The following is a 20,330-nucleotide window of genomic DNA, read 5'->3' on the forward strand; positions in this document are numbered from 1 at the left end:
CCTAAATATTGAAGATTTAATCAGCTGCATGCCTTTGTCCATTGCCAAATATAGACAAAAATGTAATAAAAATTACTACAGGGAGAGTAATAAATTAATCTCTTATCTAGAGGAGTTTCACATTGTTGCAATATCCCTCCTGTTGGGTGCAATACATATCTCCGTCAGGGTAGACTGGTATGCATGTGGTATGTAGGCCACAAATTCATTAGCTATAGGCCGTCCTAAAAAAAATGGCAAGAGATTTCAGTGATCCTTCTAGAAGTGGTCATTTGTGGATAAAATTCATCATTTGATTAAAATAAGGCCTTTAAGATAAAGATCAGGGCCTTATTGTGTACAAACACCTTGCCTTTGTCCCCATGAGTTTATGGGACAAAGCAGATGGAAGAGGTTTGGTGAACTGATGTCCCCGTGGTCACATAGGACTCAGATCTCTTGGTTACCAACTCTATCTGCTTGGCCATGCTGCTTCACAGGGTCACCTCTGCATTTAATATTTATAAAGTAAAATAGATGTTCTGTGGTTTTGTGTGCTTGATAATGGAGCAAATGCCAAACGACTACCGATCTTGTAAACCCAGACCTAGTGCTGTCAGACTTCACTGGTGAGAACTGATATTTATTAGTAACGCTTATTGCTAATTCATAATGTAGTCTGTCATTGAAATATTACAAACCAAACTTGTAGTGCCTGCCATTAGGGACTCACAGGCAACACATTCATTTCCTCTACAGTGATAAAATATGCACAGCATATTCTTTCCTCCTGATTTGTATAAAATGAAGCTATTTGATGGGTCCATCATGCTCCCTTAGGTATGCATGATAAATAAATCCAGAAGCATTCAGTAAATATCCTCAGCTGCAGGGATTACCAACAGGGGAATCAATTACGTAAATTACTTGGGCCTTTAGTTAGACATACATACTGAGACTCAAATCAGTCACCATGAGAAAACTTCAGCTTTGTCCTGAAATCTAGAAAGCTTTTTCACTTGATTGTAGATTTAAGCCCTTTTTAGCTGCTACATTTTTCCTGTAAACACTGGGAGTTTAGCCTTACTGATAACAATGTTTTCTTTACCTGAAAAACTTGTACAGCACAAAATAGCTTGATAGGAGAATAGAATAGAATAGAATAGAATAGAATAGAATAGAATAGAATAGAATAGAATAGAATAGAATAGAATAGAATAGAATAGAATAGAATAGAATAGAATAGGGCAAAGCAACCAGTAAACTATGAAGCATAGACTAGGAGTGTTTCATTCAATTAGGCCAACAATTATTGAAGTGCATGCCAAACTTTCTGCTTTAATTTAGCTTTCCCATACTGATAGGAACAGTAGTAATGCTTACCGAACTCTGGAAGAAAAAGGGCTGGGTGAAAGGAGGGGAGATTTCAGGTCTTGGAAGAAGGAGCTCAGAGATCATGCAGAGGATACAGTGGGTCTCCTCTTGACCGTCCTGCAGCTATCCACTCCTGTACGCTTCTTCACTCCCCTGTAAAGAGTAGAGCCCACCCATAGTCCTGCTGGCCTCTCCTGTCCTTCAAGGTATTTCCACCATTACGCTTTGTTCACTGTTTCCTCCACAACACCAGCTCCACATTTACCCCCTCAGGACATGTCCACTACAGTGTCTATCCCATGCCACCCCCAAATATGACCTTTCGTATTCCATCACTTCTTCACTGAACCATCTTCTGCCTCCTATTATCTCACACCAATCCATCACTTTGGGAAAATCCTCCTTTCCTGACTGTAATCCCTAGTCCTTTATCTCCAGATGCAAACTTCTTCCTTCCCTATCCATCCAGGCTTGACACTGATGCCAACCCCCCTGTCACACCAGGAAATTACTCAGGAGCAGAGTTTTTGAGCCCAGGAGGCAGCACAGCTCACCAAAGAGTAAACAGCACACTGCTTCAGGAAACTGTCCTGATAAACCCATAGCCTCCTGTGTTGTAAGGCAAGATAAATGACTAAATTACCCAGTGCCTGGGCTGCTGGTCCTTGAATGATTTCTGCAGCGGGGGGCCCTGCAGGATTGATTTAAGCCAAGCAGGAGGCTGAGTGTGTGGAGGAGGAGTTAGGTATCACCTTGACACCAAGCAGGCATGAGATTTTCCTCTACCACTGTCACAGAGTACCTGCCTCCCGTATGTCACCAGGTTTTCCCCTCCTTTTTCCCTGTCCTTCCTAGTCTGCCAGCAAGTTTTGCCATGTTTTTCTCCTCAGTGTCTCCCAACTCATACGGCTTCTTCCTGGGGACCTGCAGCTCTCCTTGCTTGCTGAGCTTGAAGTTGGCATCATACTAGGTCCTGTAACATGGACACCCTGCTCAGGCTGCTGATGCTGGGACACTTTTCTCAGCCAGGGATGTTGCTTCCTACCCAAGAAGGAAACTTTCAGAGGTTCTGGTGTCTCACAGCAGCAGCAAGATCTGCATCTTCTCTCATCTCCTTAGCCTACCTCCCCTAAGTGGGTAAAGACCCCTCTCATTTAAAGAAGGGGTCACCTTTAAGCTTTTCTCATGTGGCTTTGTATCACTTCCTCAGGAAAAGACCAGATACTGAAGTCCTGCTCCTCATCCACCCAGCACGAGGACATGTACTTGTGTTCTGGAGACAGGCAGCTCTCAGGGTTCATGGACAGGCCTGGGCTCTGCACCCTGAGTCACTCCTCCTCTGTTGAGTGTGTGCATGGAGGCTCTGTGCACCCACCTAAACTGTCCTGGGGACTCCCAGATGTATTTGATGACAGTCTTCTGTCTCTATTAGACCTTTAAAGCCTGGCTTAAGAAAATGAAATAAAATAAAAGTGGAAGAGAAGGGCCCTTCCTACAACACGCGAAGTTCTGACACCGTGCACAGTGGCAGCTCTGCTAGTGAGAGGATGAACCCGAGTGTCTGCAGTGAAGAGCTGCTGTAAATCGAGCACGCACAGCTCTGGCATGGGCTGCGAGCACAGAGGAAAAATCCGCCTAAGCATCTAGCTCTCGCACACGTGCAGAGGCACTTACTAAGCCACAATAACTGTGCTGCAGGGTATCTTTTGCCTTCTTATTGTGCAGGGATTAAGGCTTGGCTGCCTTGATGAGAAAGCTGTCCCAATTGCTCGCAAAGTCTCAGCATTCCCAGTCAAAACTGTTTTAAAGAGACAGGAAAGGCAATCAGAAAACAGTTCCCACTCTATCCTTTAAAACAAATTCAATTTTAACACCTAATTATGTGCAATATAGACTCATTCCTTTGCCAAGCTGCTTCTCGGTTTTGATCTCACAGGGTGCTTACCCTCACAGGGAGGGAGGCTTTGATTAGGAAGAAGCAAAGGGTGTTGAAGGGGAGAAAACATGACTGAATAGCAAGACCAGCAGCACGTTGCCGTCTCTGCCACTCACCTGCTCTATGACCTTGGGCATGTGACAGTGGCTTTTGGGGCTTTAGTTTCCCTGCTTTTAAAGGAGGACGGGAGGCAATCATTCTCCTCCTACGCATCGTGCTTGGAGACACAGGACTGCAAAGTGCTAAACAAGAGCAGTAAAACCATTCTGGTAGCCCAATGACAGCTCCAGAGAAGTAGCAGAATACATCAAATTTTCCCCATCTTTTTGAGCACAGCTAATGAAGAGAAAAGAAAGCCCCTGCCCTGGCTGTGAGAAAGCAGCAACTGTGAAAGTGATGCACTGAAATGTAGGAAACACACTGGAGTGCAGGAATTCGGTTACATGGCTGTTTGCAAATTAATGGCTAAATCAATTAAATGAAAGCATGGGATTTCTCTTGAGGAAAGTCTAGTCACAATCGCAAGGAGAAGGGGAGGGGTTGTGGAGTGAGGATGACATAATCACGTTTGCGAATCACCATCACTGTGCATGCTTTAATCCATTAATGGGGTTTTTATCTGTGATCATAAAAAGCAGGTTACATTCAGCCTGGAAGGGAGTGAGGGTTGGAGGAGAGGGGAGGGGAGAGTAAGAGCAAGAGAGAGAGAGAGAGACAGAAAGCAAGAGAGAAAGAGAGCACAATTCAGTCGGTGAATTGCTTGCAAGCTTTGGGCTGATAATTAGGGATCTCAGGAGAGCAATTTCTCAGAATAACCTGCTCTCCTTCGAATGGACCAAGTGGAGACAGTGGTTCAGTCCTGCTGATATTTTTTAAGCCCTCCTCGCAGTTTGATGGGCATTCCCAGTGCTTTTGTGCACGTCTCGGAAAGCGTTGACGTGGAAAGGAGCAGCGAGGAGGGGGAGGTTGGAGAAAAAAACGGCAGTTCTTCTAAAAATACGGAGGGCATGCAAGAGTGCGAGCAGGCTGGGGAGGAGGGCGAGGTGAGCGCGCCTCACACCATGTTCCCCGGGTGCCATCACGGTGCAGTTTCGGAGATGTCCCTCCTGTGACTGGACGCACCATGAGCATCTGGGAGGTGATCCTGGCTTTCGTGGTGGTGGTGCTGATGCTTGTGGCCCTGCTGGCCAACGTGCTGGTGCTGATGTGCTTCCTGTACAGCGCTGACATCCGCAAGCAGGTCCCGGGATTGTTCATCCTCAACCTCACCTTCTGCAACCTGTTGATGACTGTTTCGAACATGCCCCTGACCTTGGCTGGGATCATTTACAAGAGTCAACCAGGAGGAGATCAGATCTGCCACATTGTGGGCTTCCTGGAGACTTTTCTCACCACGAACTCCATGTTGAGCATGGCAGCTTTGAGCATTGACAGGTGGATTGCTGTTGTCTTCCCTCTAAGTTATCACTCCAAAATGAGGTACAGAGATGCTGCTCTTATACTGAGCTACACGTGGTTACACTCGGTGTCGTTCCCGATAGTGGCAGCTTCTCTCTCCTGGGTGGGTTTCCATCACCTCTATGCCTCCTGCACCCTGTACAACAAGAGACCAGAGGATAGGACACAGTTTGTGATTTTCACTGGGGTCTTTCACACCCTCAGCTTCCTCCTCTCCCTTATAGTCCTGTGTTTCACATATCTAAAAGTGCTGAAGGTGGCACGGTTTCACTGTAAGAGGATTGACGTGATCACTATGCAGACCCTGGTGCTGCTTGTGGACATCCATCCCAGGTAAGGTGCCTGTGTGTTCAGCAAGTGAGATACTCACTGCAGGGGAAGCCAGGATGGGGTTCAGTGTTATGTTAAATACGGTCTGATCTGTATCACAACAGGGGATGGGGAGGGGGATAAAACAAGCATCCTTCTTGCCAGTTTTTGTTCTCTTGCCAGTTTCTGTTCTGCATGTTTCTTTTTACTTGTGTTTATTTTTCTGGTTGCAGAAACAACTCTTTCTTCTCATACTTAATGTCTTGTTTTGGGAGGGAGAGCAAAGAAACAGGCAGTTTTGGCTGAGCATGCACTTCCCTTTGAGATAGTGATCAGATCACTGCCCTTTGTCTCCGAAGATGGATTTAGCAGTCGATAGATTTACATTTTTTGACACTGTCAGCCCAAAATGTTGCTGGATCCCTTAGAGGGAGCAGGCTGAGGCTGCACATGTCCCTTCAGTCGGAGTTCAGAAGTGAAGCTGGGTGCTGCGTGCCACTCCTTCACTCAGCAGTTTCCCTATTCCTGTGCTCTCTATAACTTTATCTTTCCTGAAGGCAGAATTGCAAGGGAATAACATCTGCAGAATGCATACACTTGAGTGCCTATGCTTAAATCTAAGTGAGAGAGACATCAGTAGCAATGTTAATATGACAAGCCAGGGATGTATAAAGTTCATTTCAAATGAGTCTTTAAGTACAAGAGGAGAAAAGTCTCTGGGGACTGGGGGGATAATGGGCTTGAAGGCAAGCACCAAACAGGTATGAATGTGTGCTGGGATGTTCTGCAAGAGAGTCACATCAGGGATTATGCACAAACTATAAATCTTGCATGAATAGGCTATGTCTGGATCTGTAAGGGATGCAGATTTGGCCAGAGGAGGGAGGGTGGGAGAGACAGCTTTCCTTGGGACAGTAAGGGGATCATAGTGGCAAAGCTGAAGGAGAGAAAACCTTGCTGAATGTAAGTCCAAGGGTGGTGCTGGGCAAGCAGCGATCCTGGCGAGGAGCTGGGGAAGGTGCCCGGTGCACGGGGGAGGAGGATGTCAGTGTGTGCTGTGAGTACATGATGGCTCTGCCCACAAGAACTGAGAGGAGGAAACAGAGAGGACCAAAACAGGCACAGCTGGAAGGACGTGGGATCAGGCTGGTGAGAAGCGAGCAGCAGGACAAGCCAGAGTGATCTGCTCAGGAAACAGGGATTTGGGAAATGAACCTGCACAGCTGTGGCAGGACAGAGCAGGACAGGGTAGCCGATGGATCAGTGAGTCCTGGCTGAGGGCTGAGAAGCTCTGATGAGCTGGGGTGGAGGGGGCTGAGACCCAGCTATGACTGGGATGGGACAGCAGAGTCAACGGGTGACCTCTGCAAAGGCATAATCAAAGGCACTGGTCACAGTGTGGAAAGAAATCAGCTTGGTTTGCTCAGAGGCTGTCTTAGGGCTTAGTGTGGATGGAGTGGGTGATTAGAAAGGGAAGGGTCTGATGTGTTTGCCTGGAAAAAAGGGGTGAAATGGTCTGGCTAAGTCGGGTGACAGAGCAGCTGTGAGGGATGCGTGTGCTGCTTGGGAGACAGTCAGAGACAGGATCTTAAGGTTTAGACTGTCTCTGTCAGACACTGAAGGGAAATGTCTTTCAGAAAAATGCTGGCAGCTGGCAGTGCAGGAAGGTATCTGATATGGGGGAAAAAAGTCTGCCTGGAAGAAAGTAAACCTGAGAGCAGTTGAAGAGGGCAGTCCCATGCCAGACATCCCACCTGATCCCCCTTGCTGTCCTTTGCAAGCTGGAAGCAGACACCAGCTCTCTCCATTTGCAGCCAGCCAGGATCAGAGCTGCAGGAATGAAAGCACATGTGGCTGTCCTCAAAAAAAGGTCATATTTTGGGGATTCCTAAGCCTAAGGCAAATAAGTCTGAAAGGATCAGGGAAGGACAGCACACTGTTAGAGGAACAGAAAAATTTGCTCAAAATTCTCCAGTTAAGCTGTTTGATCTGTCTCTTGACCAAGAATGCAGAGCAGAACTTTGGGCAAGTCCTGTTACTGTTCTTGAGAAACACATGTGTAAATCTTAACTTATCCACCAAGTCACACAGAGGAAAAAACACCCTTCTGCCCTATGTGCTGTCTGGTTGCTAAACTGTGCCTTGACTGGTCTTAGCTCCTGCACACACTATGAGTTGTGGTGGTCACTCCTGGGACAGTGCCATAAACACACTGGGACTATTTGAAATAGCAATCATTATGCCTAATGCTTAAAGTATGCCTGGACTGCACAGCGAAGTTTAGAAAAAGGGCAAAGATCTCAATGGTATTTCTCCTCCTCTGCATTTTTTCTGGTCTAGTTGAGGGTGCTCGTGCATTTTGTAATCATCTCACCAAGGGGTGGATTCAATGGGGTTGTGGGAATGATAGCTCCTTTCTTCAGAGGGGACAGAGTTGTACAGGCAATTTGCTGTGAGTAACCTGTATTACTAACTCTTAAATCTCTCTTGCACCGGCTTATTCTAGTGCCTCTCGCTAAGAAAGGAGAGTTTTAGCTTCTTTTCTAGATTATGGGAATGGTGGCTAATTTGACCTATGGCGGTGCTGCTTTAACTGGTGACAGCTACCGCTGCTGAAAGGGTCAGACCTTGGGTTGCTTTCCCTGCTGTGAGAGCTGCACGAAGTCTGCAGGTCTCCTGGAGCAGTCAGTGATGTTCATAAAGCTCTGACATAACAAAAGCATCATTTGAATTATGTAAGTGGTATATATACAGGCAATTTCAGTGTTTACTATGGCACCTAATAACACAGACATGGATGCTGGGAGAAGGCACATGAGAGAACAAAGTTTGCAATCCCACCTTAGACTGCCCTGACTTTTCTGGCTTTTTGTACGGTCTAGTTTCAACACCGAGAAATATGTACAGACAATTTGCTGCTTCCTATGACTCAGAATCTACCCGCAAGGGGGTCTAGCGACAGGCATTATGACAGATGGCTTTATTACCTGTGACTTGGAAAGACACGAGTGATCTTCTGAAGATCATTCAAGACGAGTACAAAGGAAACCTCTAAATACCACACAAAATCGTGTGAGTGTTTAGGGCACATGTGCTTTCAAGTTAGCTCAGGCATTTTTACCGGATAATGCTTTTTCTTGACTTTTCTGCTTAAGACCAAGGTATCTTTGGTATTGTGGGAGATTTGGGCAAGACTTCACTTAAGTGCTTAACCCATGTGTTTCTTCACCCAGATTATCTATACTATTTTTTTGGTGTATCCAGCTTTACAGATCTTTAGGTCCAGTATCTCATAAACTTTGTTTAAAATACCAAACCTTCAAAGGGATATATCTCAGATTTTCCAGGATATTAAAATCTTTAAATGAAAGCTTAGACAATAATCCAATTCTATTACTAGTGTCACTACTGGAATTTTCGTATATGTTCTTATCTTAGTGCATAAAAGTGTGTGCAAAAGCAAAATACTCATCTGTGTACACTGTCTATAGGAAGGAATGAGATAAAATACCTTCCTCTGTAATGTGATAATTATTAGCTACATCTGGAAAGACTGAAAAAAAGAAATTGGTTGAAGTCTATCAGGACTTCCCAAGCAATGTCTGAGCTCCAGGAGTCAAAGACAGCTTTGTATGTGCCAGTAGGAAAAAGATGTAACTGGGGAAACTGTTAGAGACAAAAAATACACAACCTTCTACACCCTAACAGCACCCTAATTGAACCTACCCTGGAGATTTCTTTTCCTATATTGCTGTGTGCCTGGGATATGATGAATTTAATAACACAGGTCTTAAGCAAAGCTGTCAAACCTCTAAGATCATCTGTCTGCACCTAAAAATACTTCAAGTTCTCCAGCTCTTGCAGAACTGAAAGCACATAGGTTGCCTTGAAAAGGTGGATTTTTTTTCCTTCTCAGCTGTCATTTCTAGCTGCAAATAACTCAGACATAGAACATGTAACACTTTTAGATGTGGTTTAATTCTACTTAGGCATATTCTTTAAGAGCAAGACATTGTTATTTCAAGGGGAACAAACTTTTCCTCCAGTATTTATTTCATTTTGTAGATCATGATAGCTGCTCTTGGGACTGGCAGTGTAAGAACATATATAAAATGAAACAAAAGAAACACATTTTCTTTTACACAACCAAAAGGTAAAACATTAGAACTCACTGCCACAGAGGTCACCAAAGCACACTGAGATCCTCAGGACATAACATGCATTTAGATGATGGACAAACATTTGCAGGTACAGCAAATAATGTAAGTGTAAGGCTATGGCCATAAACCTCACAGCTATTAATGTATGTGAGTGTGGAACCTAACAGTGAGTCATCAATTACAAATTTACAATAAAAAAGGAGAGACCAGTGCCAAGCAGTTACAAAATGCAGCACATGGGCCAGTGTTTGCCCGAGACATGATCGCATTACTGTGAGGCCTGTGCGATGAGTCAGCACGTAGCAGCGCTGCTATGTGCGTAGAGAGGGGTTTCAGGACTGCAGTTGGGCTTTGTTTTTCCCTTTCCCAAAGGGATTTGCTCAGGTACAGATGAGCCTGGTTCTCTGAGAGATACAACCAGTGCTGTCTAGCCAACCTACCTGCCTGGAGAAGACAGTAACTCATCCACTTCCCTCGAAATGCACAGCCCGCACAGGAGTTACACAAGCTGGTAGAGAAGGAGGATGGGTTTTCACGTTATCACTCTTTTGGCAAGCAGAGGTGCTGATTTCAAAGGAGATTTCTTGCAGTGGAAGTGTGGTCTCAGCCCCGTGCTCCCATCACCTTGCTGCCACACCAAGGCTCTCAGCAGCTCTCTGGTGACCTGGTGAGACCTCCACCGGGAAAATGAAAGGAGGAGCTCTTGTCCTAAAATGTCACAGGTAGGAAAAAACCCCAGGGTGTCACTAATTTGTAACTGTTTAGTTGGGAACAAGGCTGGTTTGAGGTGAGGAGTCAGAATATCACAGCACTGTGGATTTATTGTACAATTCTTGACTTTGCAGAGCGTTCAGCACGGCAGCCATGCACAGCTGCAGAGGCTGCCGAAAGATTTACAGCCACATGGTTGACAGCTATGGGATACAGTGATTGCTCCAACGTTGGGCTGAATGTTTTTCTTGTTATGATTTTATTGTGTCTTACTGCTTATCTTGCTGGGAAGTTTCTCCTATCTAAGGTAGTGGTGTTGTAATTGCTGTTTCTAGGGAAGTAGCATCCTGCCTACCCCACTCTGGATATTTTCCAAATCTCTGAATATTATGAGGCAAACTCTGGCCTGCAAATACAGCTTACAGTAATTCAGAAAGGAGCTGCAACTGAATTCAAGGCTGAATTCCACCAATTTGACTATATATAAATTGATATAATGAGGGTGTGTGCATATAAATATACAATCATGTATTTCTCAGTAATTGTTTTTGGAGGGTAAGATGATCATATAATGCATTAATACTTGGTATTGTCCCATAAAAATACAGTGCACCTGGTATTGGCTTATGTGAATACAGCACTTACTGGAACGATTGATTTCCATCATTCCATAAGTAAAGCCATTAAAATCTGCTACCTGATATTATGATTCATGTTCTTGTTTGTGTTGAATGTCACACAGTGTAAGAGAGCGTTGTCTAGAAGAACAAAAGAGACGGAGGCAGCGAGCAACAAAGAAAATAAGTACCTTTATTGGTACTTTTATACTTTGTTTTGCACCTTATGTAATTACAAGGTAAGTGTGAACCTACACAGTGGAAAAGACTACTGAGATGCATTCTTAACTCAGAGAAGTAGGGCATGCTGAACCAGAAAATGATTCAAGTCTCCTGTGAAAATTTTATGCACCGTTTCCACTTCTATGACAGAGATTGCATTTACTGAGCTAACAAAACTGTACAAAATGTCATAGCACTTATCCGATACAATCCTGATGCAGTCGGTGAGCCAAACTCTGTTCAGTCAGCCTAGTTGAGATGTTGGTCACATGGGAGTGATTTAGGAAGTCAGTCCACAGGATTTTGCAGACTTTTTTTCAGGTCAAATAGTCATGTACTCCTCAGATTGCCTCCCTGGTTCAGGGGGTGATCTGCAGGGGAATACACCTGGTTGAATAGGTCAGACTAAAAATCTGGTCAACAAGATCTATCTGAGGTGAGAACATGGCCCTCAGACTTAAACAATAGTTTTGTCTGACTGGATAGAGTTTATTAGTCATAAACATCAAATATCAAAGCTCTTCTGGCTCATAACTAAAAACAAATTCTTGTGATTTATGGTTAGATGTCCTTATCTACTAGCTTATCTTTGGAAATGGCTCCTGTGGGAAACACAAAATTATTCCTATGAAACAAAAAGTATTAAAAAGTGAGTATATCCAGAAAATTGTTACCTAGTTGAAGGAAATTTACAAATTGCATTCCTTTTTAAAAGACTCTGGAGAAACTGAAATGCTGCTATGCAGAACATAGAAAGGAACAAATATTTTTAAAGTATCTCCTATTCCAATACTATCAAAAAAAATTATTGGGGCTGACTTCAGTCAAACTCAAATCCATCATAAAAAATCATTGAAAAAGCTAGACTCAGTATGGGCATGTAGCCAACCACAAGTTTTTTCAATTCAGTATAATATCCTGAACTTCTATTTCTAACAAAACAATTCACAAAAAGGTCTTGTAGTCTCTTAGTAAAAATGGAAACCTGCATGTCTCATTGATTATATGTTCATGGTAATAATAATAGCTAATTGATTCATGCTGTTTATTTGTAACAATGCTGCAAATACATTTGTAACAGTGTTACTATATTTACCTTTACTTTCACTCAGTAGTCACAAGAAGACACTCCATGCCACATATACTAAAAGAGCATGAAAGGATTTATAATTATGAACATTTAGCCTTAGTTCTCACACTATAGTATATCAGAGTATTTGTCTCATTACAAATGGTTATATTTCATTATATGCTGGCTCTCTGAACTTAGTGAAAATCATCGCAGTCACAGGGTAGCTTGCAGCTCCGTCCCGAGTGACGCCGAATGCTCTAACCAGAACTGTCAGAAGTACTTTTGTTCTTCTCCACAGGTATCTCAGCCCAGCATTCAGGCACCACCTCCCCACCTCCTCTTAAGTCTGTGGCATCCTAATTTCTGTCCTAGTAGGTACAGCAGAGGGGTTGGAAAAATCCTGGTCCTCCTCCCTTGGCTACATACAAGGATCACTTAAATGTTCTCCTGAATCTTCAATCTGTTGAGGACTAATAGCTGTGCCACAGGGTGACTATGACAAGAGTCAAGATGTAGGGTCTTGAATGCATGAATAATGCTTGAAGGGTTGGGCACTGGCCAGGCATGCTAGGTGGGGAAAAAGTTATCATTTTCCTGGCCTTTTCAGTTCTGACACATCTAGGGGGATGGCTGCACAACAGACTATGGGGAATTCCCTCTTCAGCTACTTGCATCCCCCTCAAGACCTTGTTGGACACTCTGCTGCACGGACGGGTACTTGAGGACATGTATTACTGTGCTTCCCTATGCATCACACAGACAGCTGAGGGTGTTGAAGTCAAGGGGATTAGGAGGCTTTTGAACATAATTATGTAAGCAAGTATTATTTTCTGGACTATGTCCAGTGCTTTGCATGCACAAGATAGAGGCAGTCAATCACTTTTCAAGGCAGTGAACAGAAGATAGCTGATGAAGTGTATTGCTCAGCCTCTCATTTGGACAGCCAGCACTAATCAGCAATACGCTTAAATTAAACATGCTTTTAAGTACTTCATGAATTGAGGCCTGAAAGCAGCAAATCACAAGGCTTTACTATAACAACATCTTTCTGCTTCCACACTAAAAACAAACAGTTTTCTCTAGGAATTCCATGAACCAGCGAAGGAGTTGTGCTTATAACCCCAGCCAGAAAAATTCTTCTCAGAGTAAACCAGAGTTTTTCAGATTACATTAAGGTAAAAATCAGATTAGGCACCACTTTTATCAAGAAAACACCCTTCTAATTAGTTCAGTGGCTGACTGTAAGTAGTTTATCAGTAGAATCTGACTCTTCTTGATTTGTTTCCACTGTACCAGCATGACAGATGTATTACCCTATATTATTTATTTCTAGGCAAAACTTGTTTCTTGGTTTGTAAAAATTCTATTAGTACACATCTCTTCTTTTGCTGTATTTATCATTATGTGATTAAATAACATTGTTCAAAACCTATTTTCTCCAAGGAGCTTTTTCATAAGAAATTAAAATAAGTCATACCAATTTCTAATATTAATTTCCAACTCCAGGCATTTCATATTGGAATACAGAACTTTGATCATGTAAGTTAATAAGTGCTGTCAATGTGTAAGGAAATCAGCTTTAAATTAAAAATCCTGAAGTAATATCAGAAAGAAGTTCATAGCCCCAAGCCCTTAGGTTACAGAGGAGGATGGTAGAACAGGCAGAAGAAGATTAAATTCTCTTGTATCATCTCTGGGGGACAAGGGGTAAACAAACTGTGTCTTTAAAGTGATTGCTTGCCCTCTGCATGCAGATCCTTCTCAGGTAGACAAGCAAGTGCAGAATTCCTCTGCAAGTTGTGTTCTTGCCTGTCTGTGCGTATAAATGATAGCATGATTTCCCTATGCATTCCTAGGTTGACATATTTGAAGAAAGTGACCTTCTAGTCTTTGTCAAAAGCCTCAGCTGATGTGAGGTAGAAATATTTTCCTCCTGGATGGAAAAACCTTTTGGTACAAGCTGGACAGTGCTGCTTGCTATCATCATATCTCTGTGATGTCCTGCTATCCTCGTATCTCTGTGCTAACAGGTGGTTCCTGCAGCTCTGAGGAACAGCAACAGCTAAAAACAATGGTTTGCAAGATTTGCTACAAGGGATTTGCAAGATTAGCTACAAGAGTCCAAAAGTCTGCTTCCTTACAGAAACTGGCCAGTTGTAATATATATGCACCACTTAAGAGGCAAAACTGGCTAAGAGTAAATCAGCTGACAATCACTGCAATGCCACAGAATCACAGAATCATCTAGGTTGGAACGGACCTTGAAGATCATCTAGTCCAACCATTAAATGCCATTGTTGTGTCAAGAAGCAATCACTAAAATAGGGCTTTTTTGCTAGCAAGGCAGCATACAAAAGATTCAGTCTACCAAGCAATAAAGTGAAAATAAAATAAAATCAACATCAAGATAAAACTCATGGTCAGCTTATTCATATCGTTAACACAAAAGAAACAACTAAGGTCCAATTCTGATACTTGTGTGGGGAGAAAAAAAAGAATTAGACACAAGCAGAAATGTTAGGAATGCAAGCTTAAAGAGTTGATCCAGATTCTTGGTGAAAGGACCGAATTTCTTCTTGTAAGAACTTCATCATCTAACAGCTCCAAAATGCAGTGCCAGCTTTGTTTCACCACTGAACAAGAAAACATTTTAACATGTTTGAGACTCTGGTCTATTCAGAATTTTCTCTATAATTCAGTTAAATTCTCAGGTTTAAGCAATGCACAACAGAAACGTTGCCATTGTAGTAGGCTCCAGCTGAACGTATGCATATCAACTGAAGTGATAAACTGCACATGTATATGAAGTGTTTTCAGTGTGTATTATCTGCATAAAAGACCAAGATCTTAATTTTCAACACAGCAATTTCATTTGTTTACTGAAAATGAAATAAAATAATTGGATAGCCATTTGACGGGACACAAGCTACAGAATCATAAGTTTCTAAAATATTAACAAAGTATCACAGCAAAACAGCTTATAGCTTTGAAATAAAAAAGGATTGAAGACGAGACAGTAGAAGAGTGGCTTATGAAAGCAAGATAGGGAATTAGGTAGCACTGAAATATTAATGCTCCTTCACTGAAAATGTCTTCTTTTTTGCTGAAACTTTTCATGAGCATTGAAGCTATGCATATAATTTCCCTTATAAATGAGAAATGAAACCCTCTTTCAAAGGCAATAAAGTATGTGATATGCCTTGAAAGACTCATATTTGATTGTTTGTACATGAAATAGAATTGCATAGCTTAGGGTTTGTCTGCATTTCTGTGTTTGCTGTTTGATATCTGCAAATGTAATTTGCTATAAAAAATAATACACAAGAACTGCAAAATGTGTAAATATCAAGGACACTTAGGGAACATAGTGAAAGAAAATATTTAAAATTCTGTCGATAAAAGTGTAGGCTTTTTAGTTGATCAGTCAATGAAGGTAAAATTAGCAAGTCTAGGCTTGCAACCTTGAAGTGTCTATTTGGTATGCTTTAAATGGAGATTGTTAACATCTCATAGAACTGATTGACAGAGACTCAGACACAAATTTGTCATATTTTGGTCATTTAAGGCATTCTCTGAATTTAATTAAACTTAATCAAATTCATATCTGCAAAGCATTTGGTAAAAGTAAATCAACGAGATGAAATTCAACATGATGAAATTCAAAATGCAAAGAAAGCATCAGATATGTGAAGTGAAGAATAGTAATAAGAAGGATGGCTCATGGTAGATTACAAAGTAAATATGACTCAGTAGATGATTAATTTCCAAATAGTCAATTCTCATTTTAGAGCATATTAATGTGGGTGTCATAAGCTACATTTTATTAAACAAGAGAGAATACACCAGATGAGACCCCCCGGTAGCTTGAGGAGATGATAATTATGTCTGGGTTTGGAAGCTACTTTGTAAGAAAGATATCAACCATGAGTTACAAGGAGAGGTTGAAAGAACAACATTTATTTAGTCGAGATGAAAGGAGAGAGAAATGGGACAGATGGCGGTTCTTTGGTATCTGAAAATTGCTTACAGTTATCAGCTGAGCCAAGAGGCACGAGTGGAGGGGCAAGAGCAATTCCCAAGTATTTTCATCTAACATAGCCTGGTCACCTCAAATGTCTCACACATCTGTGAGCCCAAAGAGCACTTTGGTCAATGTCACCACCCCTAAAAGCATCATTTTACAGGTGCGCCTCACTTCCGATGGAAGTGATAACAAAATGATCAAATTGCTAGCACAAAGCACAGAAAACTATTCTCAATATTAGAATTACCAATACTGTGACAGTGGCTAAAGCCCCAGCCCTGGCTGCACACCCATGGTGCTCTCCAGGAAGAAACAGTGGTCTTGCCATGGAGTTTGCAGTCTAGGCAAACCAGAATGGAGATTGAAGACAGAAGCTCATAGTCAGTGGTGTAACAAATTAAGGCTCCTTAGTCCCACTTTTGTGCTTAGATGACTGGACCATACCATCTGCCAGTGCTATTTTAAACAACACGATGTAGTGGAAGTTTATGGAATGAGAATAAAATGACTGAGGAAAATATACTCATCTCTAAACTGCTTGAAGTACCAACACTATTGTAATTGCTGCTGCAGGGACCACACTTCAGAATGCTCCTTGGAAATGGTGCTTTTTCAGAAGAAACATTAGCAACTGAAGTATTTTTCAGGCAGGTTTAAAAGCACCCACTGCTGTTTCAGCAAAGATCTTATTTGCCATTGCATAGTGGGGCTCTCTAACAGCACATACGGCTGTTCATCCTCTAGAAAAATCAATAGTTTCTCAACAGCTGTAGAGACATATTGAACAGAACTGCCCTTCAGTGTTGCTCAAAGACATGGGGAAAGAAAACCTTGTGGAGTTATCAATATTTCAATGCCAAAATGCTCTGTCTCAGTACAAAGTGAACTATCTGTGCTAGTGTAGGTATGAGGAGTATATAAAGCTCTTCCTTGTCTCTCTCCCTCCCCTGAGTTACAAGTTTTGCCTTGCTAAATTTGTTGCAAATATATAAGTTCGGCCTTTAAACTGACCAGTTTTTAAATTCAAGATATATTATACTATCTCTCAATGATGAATTTTCCTTCCTTGTGCACTTCTACAATCCAGACAAACTGTTTAAAAGCATCAAAGTCTCTCTCTAAGAGCTGGACTGACTAAGAAAGGTAGATAGCCCTGGTGAGGTGGTTCCTTAGATATTCTAGAGGGGACCTGGAACCACAAGTTCAGACTAGATGCTGGATTTTTAGATAGTTAGTGGTAGGGGAATATGACAAAGCAATGGCACTTTGTGTCCCGATCTCAAACTTCAGTGCTCAAAGTATGGCTTTTCATCAATATTTAGAAAATTATGTTAGGCTATGCAAGAATAATTTTTTACAGTATTTGTGATTAAATTTGCTGTGCATGATGGATTCAATGGTGACAATAAGTGTGAAAATCATCAGGAAACAGACCTGGGGAGATTATACTCCTTCCATTCCCTTTAGAGCTATATTAAGTCTGTGATGAACTTCTGCTGCCAGAAACATGATCTTATGACACACGCTACTAGAAAAATGCACAAAACAAAAGCAGTAAATGAAGAAAAGTGAAATGTCATTGTCTAGCAAGAGATCTTATTAGGACTGAAGTCCACAGAGTCATCACAGAAAGTAAGACACATTGTCTGTACGGATAAGTTTTGGCACAGAGACTAAAAGTGTAAGAGTTGAGGTTATGTTATGTGGTAAATGATTTTATGAGTAGATGCTGCATGATATTTCTCATCAGCAGTAAACTTTCCATGATCTGTTGACCTGCTTACCACATAATATTTATGATCTCAAACTTGGTGTTCACTAGACAGTAAAAATAGGGCTAGGCTACAGTACTCTAGAGAGAGGGGTGCCCTTTACTAAATATCTTGATGGCTTGAGTGAGCCAGATGAGTTGAAAACCCAGCTCTACATCAGAGATTCAGACTCAGTGTTCAGTCTCTAAAAAGGGTATTCCAATAACAAATAAATAAGCTCTTTTGAAGACTGCCTCATATCCTGATGGAGCTATTCCATTTTGCACTAAATTCTTCAATGTTTATTGAGGCCAATGTTCAAGAGAGCTTTTTAGGAGGCGACACATCCAGGGTCCACTTCCAGCCTCAGTAAATGTACAGCTAAACGTACAGAGTCAAGAATGCCTTGAAGTTTGGAGGTCAAGACACTCTGATAGGAGCTGAGTAGTCTCATCCTTGGGAAACACCTCAAGTTTACATTTGCAGTCTTAGAAATGTATAAGGGGAGGACTACATTCATATTTTCATGAGTATGGCTTTCTTTTCTTTTGTTTTCTTGCAATTGCCCAGGAATAAATTGGGGTTTGGGGGCGGTCATTGGCTCACAGTTGTGCTGTTGCTCCATTTTTTTAAAATGAATATTCACTCTTTCAACCTTCCTCTTTCCACAGACTTGTTGAATTATCCTCTGTGGTCCACATCAATTCCCACTGGGGAATCATTTCCAAGTGCTTAGCTTACAGCAAAGTTGTTTCAGACCCTTTTGTGTACTCTTTGCTACGGCATCAGTACAAGAAGACGTGGAAAGACATCATAAACAAGATCCTCAAAAGAAGCTCCATCAATTCCTCTGCCCTCACGAACGAATCGCACAATCGGAATATATTGCAGCTGAATGAATGAGGAGCCTGGTATGGGACCTACAAGACACATAAAATGATATATGGGAAACAAAAGTAACTGGCCTATCCCTAGTAGCTATCCTCAGCTGTCAAGGTTTCGGGAGGCAGTCATGGACAGGTTGAAACCCAGCCTGTGTCCCTCCAGTAGCCCATGAAACACCTAAGGGAGGCAGGCGGCTTTGTACCTCCTGCCTCTGACTAAAAGAGCGCTATTGATCTGTGGTCCTGCAGGCTTTGCAGATACAAATCTCCCATTGATTTCCATCAGCAGTTACACATACATGTAAGGTAAAAAGCTAGTCCTCAGCAGGACTCATGAAAGTAATGGGAGCCTTTATGTCTCCCAAATCAGAGCACCAAACCAGTGCCATCATAAGATTATTCCAAAAAATGCACAGGGATATTTGTGCTGTATTTTTCACTAGCTGCAGGTAACATTCTCTCTGGTGGAGTTGCAAACCTGGCTTTACAAAAACTACCCCAACCTAGTTGCTTGAGTAGGTCCTGTATAGAAAAAATGTTAATAGAAAAATCTTTCCCTAGATACTCATACAGTGCCCAACATAGCTTTCAACCTCTTCTGATGCATACTTTTTGAACAATCCCGTAGAATTGAAGGAAGAGAAAAATATCTTTTGACGTATGCTACAGGCTGGATTCAGTCATGTCTCCTCTAAGATTTTTAATTAACTTCCACAGAATCCCATTAGTTTTCTCCCCATTAAATTTCAGAAAAATAAAAATAGTAGACAGGATGGAAAGGTCAGGATACCTCCTGCCTACCTTCCAGTATATCTGAGCTATAAAGAGATGGATTTTGCCGAAAGCTGCAGAACTGGGTCCTGTGCTAAGGGGAAAAAAGATAAAATCTCTTTTTCTGAGGTGTTCTTTTTCCTACAGATATGTTAGTTAAAGGAAAGATGAGCCTAAAGCTGAGTTTAAAAGTATGATTTCCAAACCAGGTGGAGCAAAAATAATAGACCCTCTCCCCACCATGAAAGTGCAGCCACTAATCTGAATCCACATCTGAACATACAAGTCTCAGAAGGTTTCAGTATAGATCTTTATAGCTTTAGATTGCAGTTATGCACAGCAATGTCATTATCATTTACCATACATTCAGTTCAGTCTGCAGCTAACATAGGCCTAAATACCAATAAAATTTTCAAAACCTGGACAATCCTGCATGTCACACTTCCTCAGACACCACCACAATATCTTAATTTTGTAAACATTATTTAGTTCATTATAAGTACAACTAGAGCTGGTAGATGGCTTCACAACTGTCACATAGACACGTGATGCTGAAGCCGTCCTCCAGTGACTCATGAAGAATGACTTTCCTGGGTAATTTTCAGTGACTTCTCTCTCAATTCAGTGAAAACACTATGAAATGAGACAGTTTTTCAAGTGTTGTCTTATTAATTAAGCTGTAGAATATCAAAAGCAATAATTAATCAGTTGTCATTTCTGTTGTTATGATTTTTAGGAATAATCGGTTTCTAAAACTTGCGCCAACAAAGTGTATTGTCCTCATAATATCTCAAAATTATATTCAGGTGAAGAACTATTGGTTTCAAATGTTTCACATTTATACTTTGATTGGCAAAAGTCTTACTACCAATTCTGACCTTAATTCTACACACATTTTTCTCGAGAAAATTACTTGAAGTCAATAAGACAACAGCAAGTTAACATCAGAAATGAAATTAATTTTTGCTAGGGAGGTCAATAAAGCTTCTGTCCAGTGGCCATAAAGTACACCGTTTCTTTTGTGAGGTTAAATGGGGAATACATGCCCAGATTTTGAATAGT

At 41.7% G+C, this 20,330-nt stretch overlaps 1 protein-coding gene across 1 annotated transcript; it reads left to right on the forward strand.

The window, feature by feature from the left end:
* The first annotated feature begins 4,057 nt into the window (after positions 1-4,057).
* Positions 4,058-18,568, forward strand: GPR26 (G protein-coupled receptor 26). The gene is made up of 3 exons (XM_074831478.1): positions 4,058-5,080; positions 10,670-10,783; positions 18,285-18,568. The coding sequence occupies exons 1-3, from the start codon at positions 4,413-4,415 to the stop codon at positions 18,514-18,516; spliced, it is 1,014 nt and encodes a 337-aa protein (XP_074687579.1). The 5' UTR covers positions 4,058-4,412; the 3' UTR covers positions 18,517-18,568.
* Positions 18,569-20,330: the final 1,762 nt, after the last annotated feature.

The sequence above is a fragment of the Strix aluco genome, chromosome 7 (genome assembly GCF_031877795.1).
Source record: "Strix aluco isolate bStrAlu1 chromosome 7, bStrAlu1.hap1, whole genome shotgun sequence".
NCBI lineage: Eukaryota > Metazoa > Chordata > Aves > Strigiformes > Strigidae > Strix > Strix aluco.

Coding starts and splice junctions, on each gene's coding strand:
- GPR26 (XM_074831478.1), top strand. CDS start 4,413: ATGAGCATCTGGGAGGTGATCCTGGCTTTCGTGGTGGTGGTGCTGATG. Junction 5,081..10,669: donor CTTGTGGACATCCATCCCAG/GTAAGGTGCCTG, acceptor AATGTCACACAG/TGTAAGAGAGCGTTGTCTAG. Junction 10,784..18,284: donor GCACCTTATGTAATTACAAG/GTAAGTGTGAAC, acceptor CTCTTTCCACAG/ACTTGTTGAATTATCCTCTG.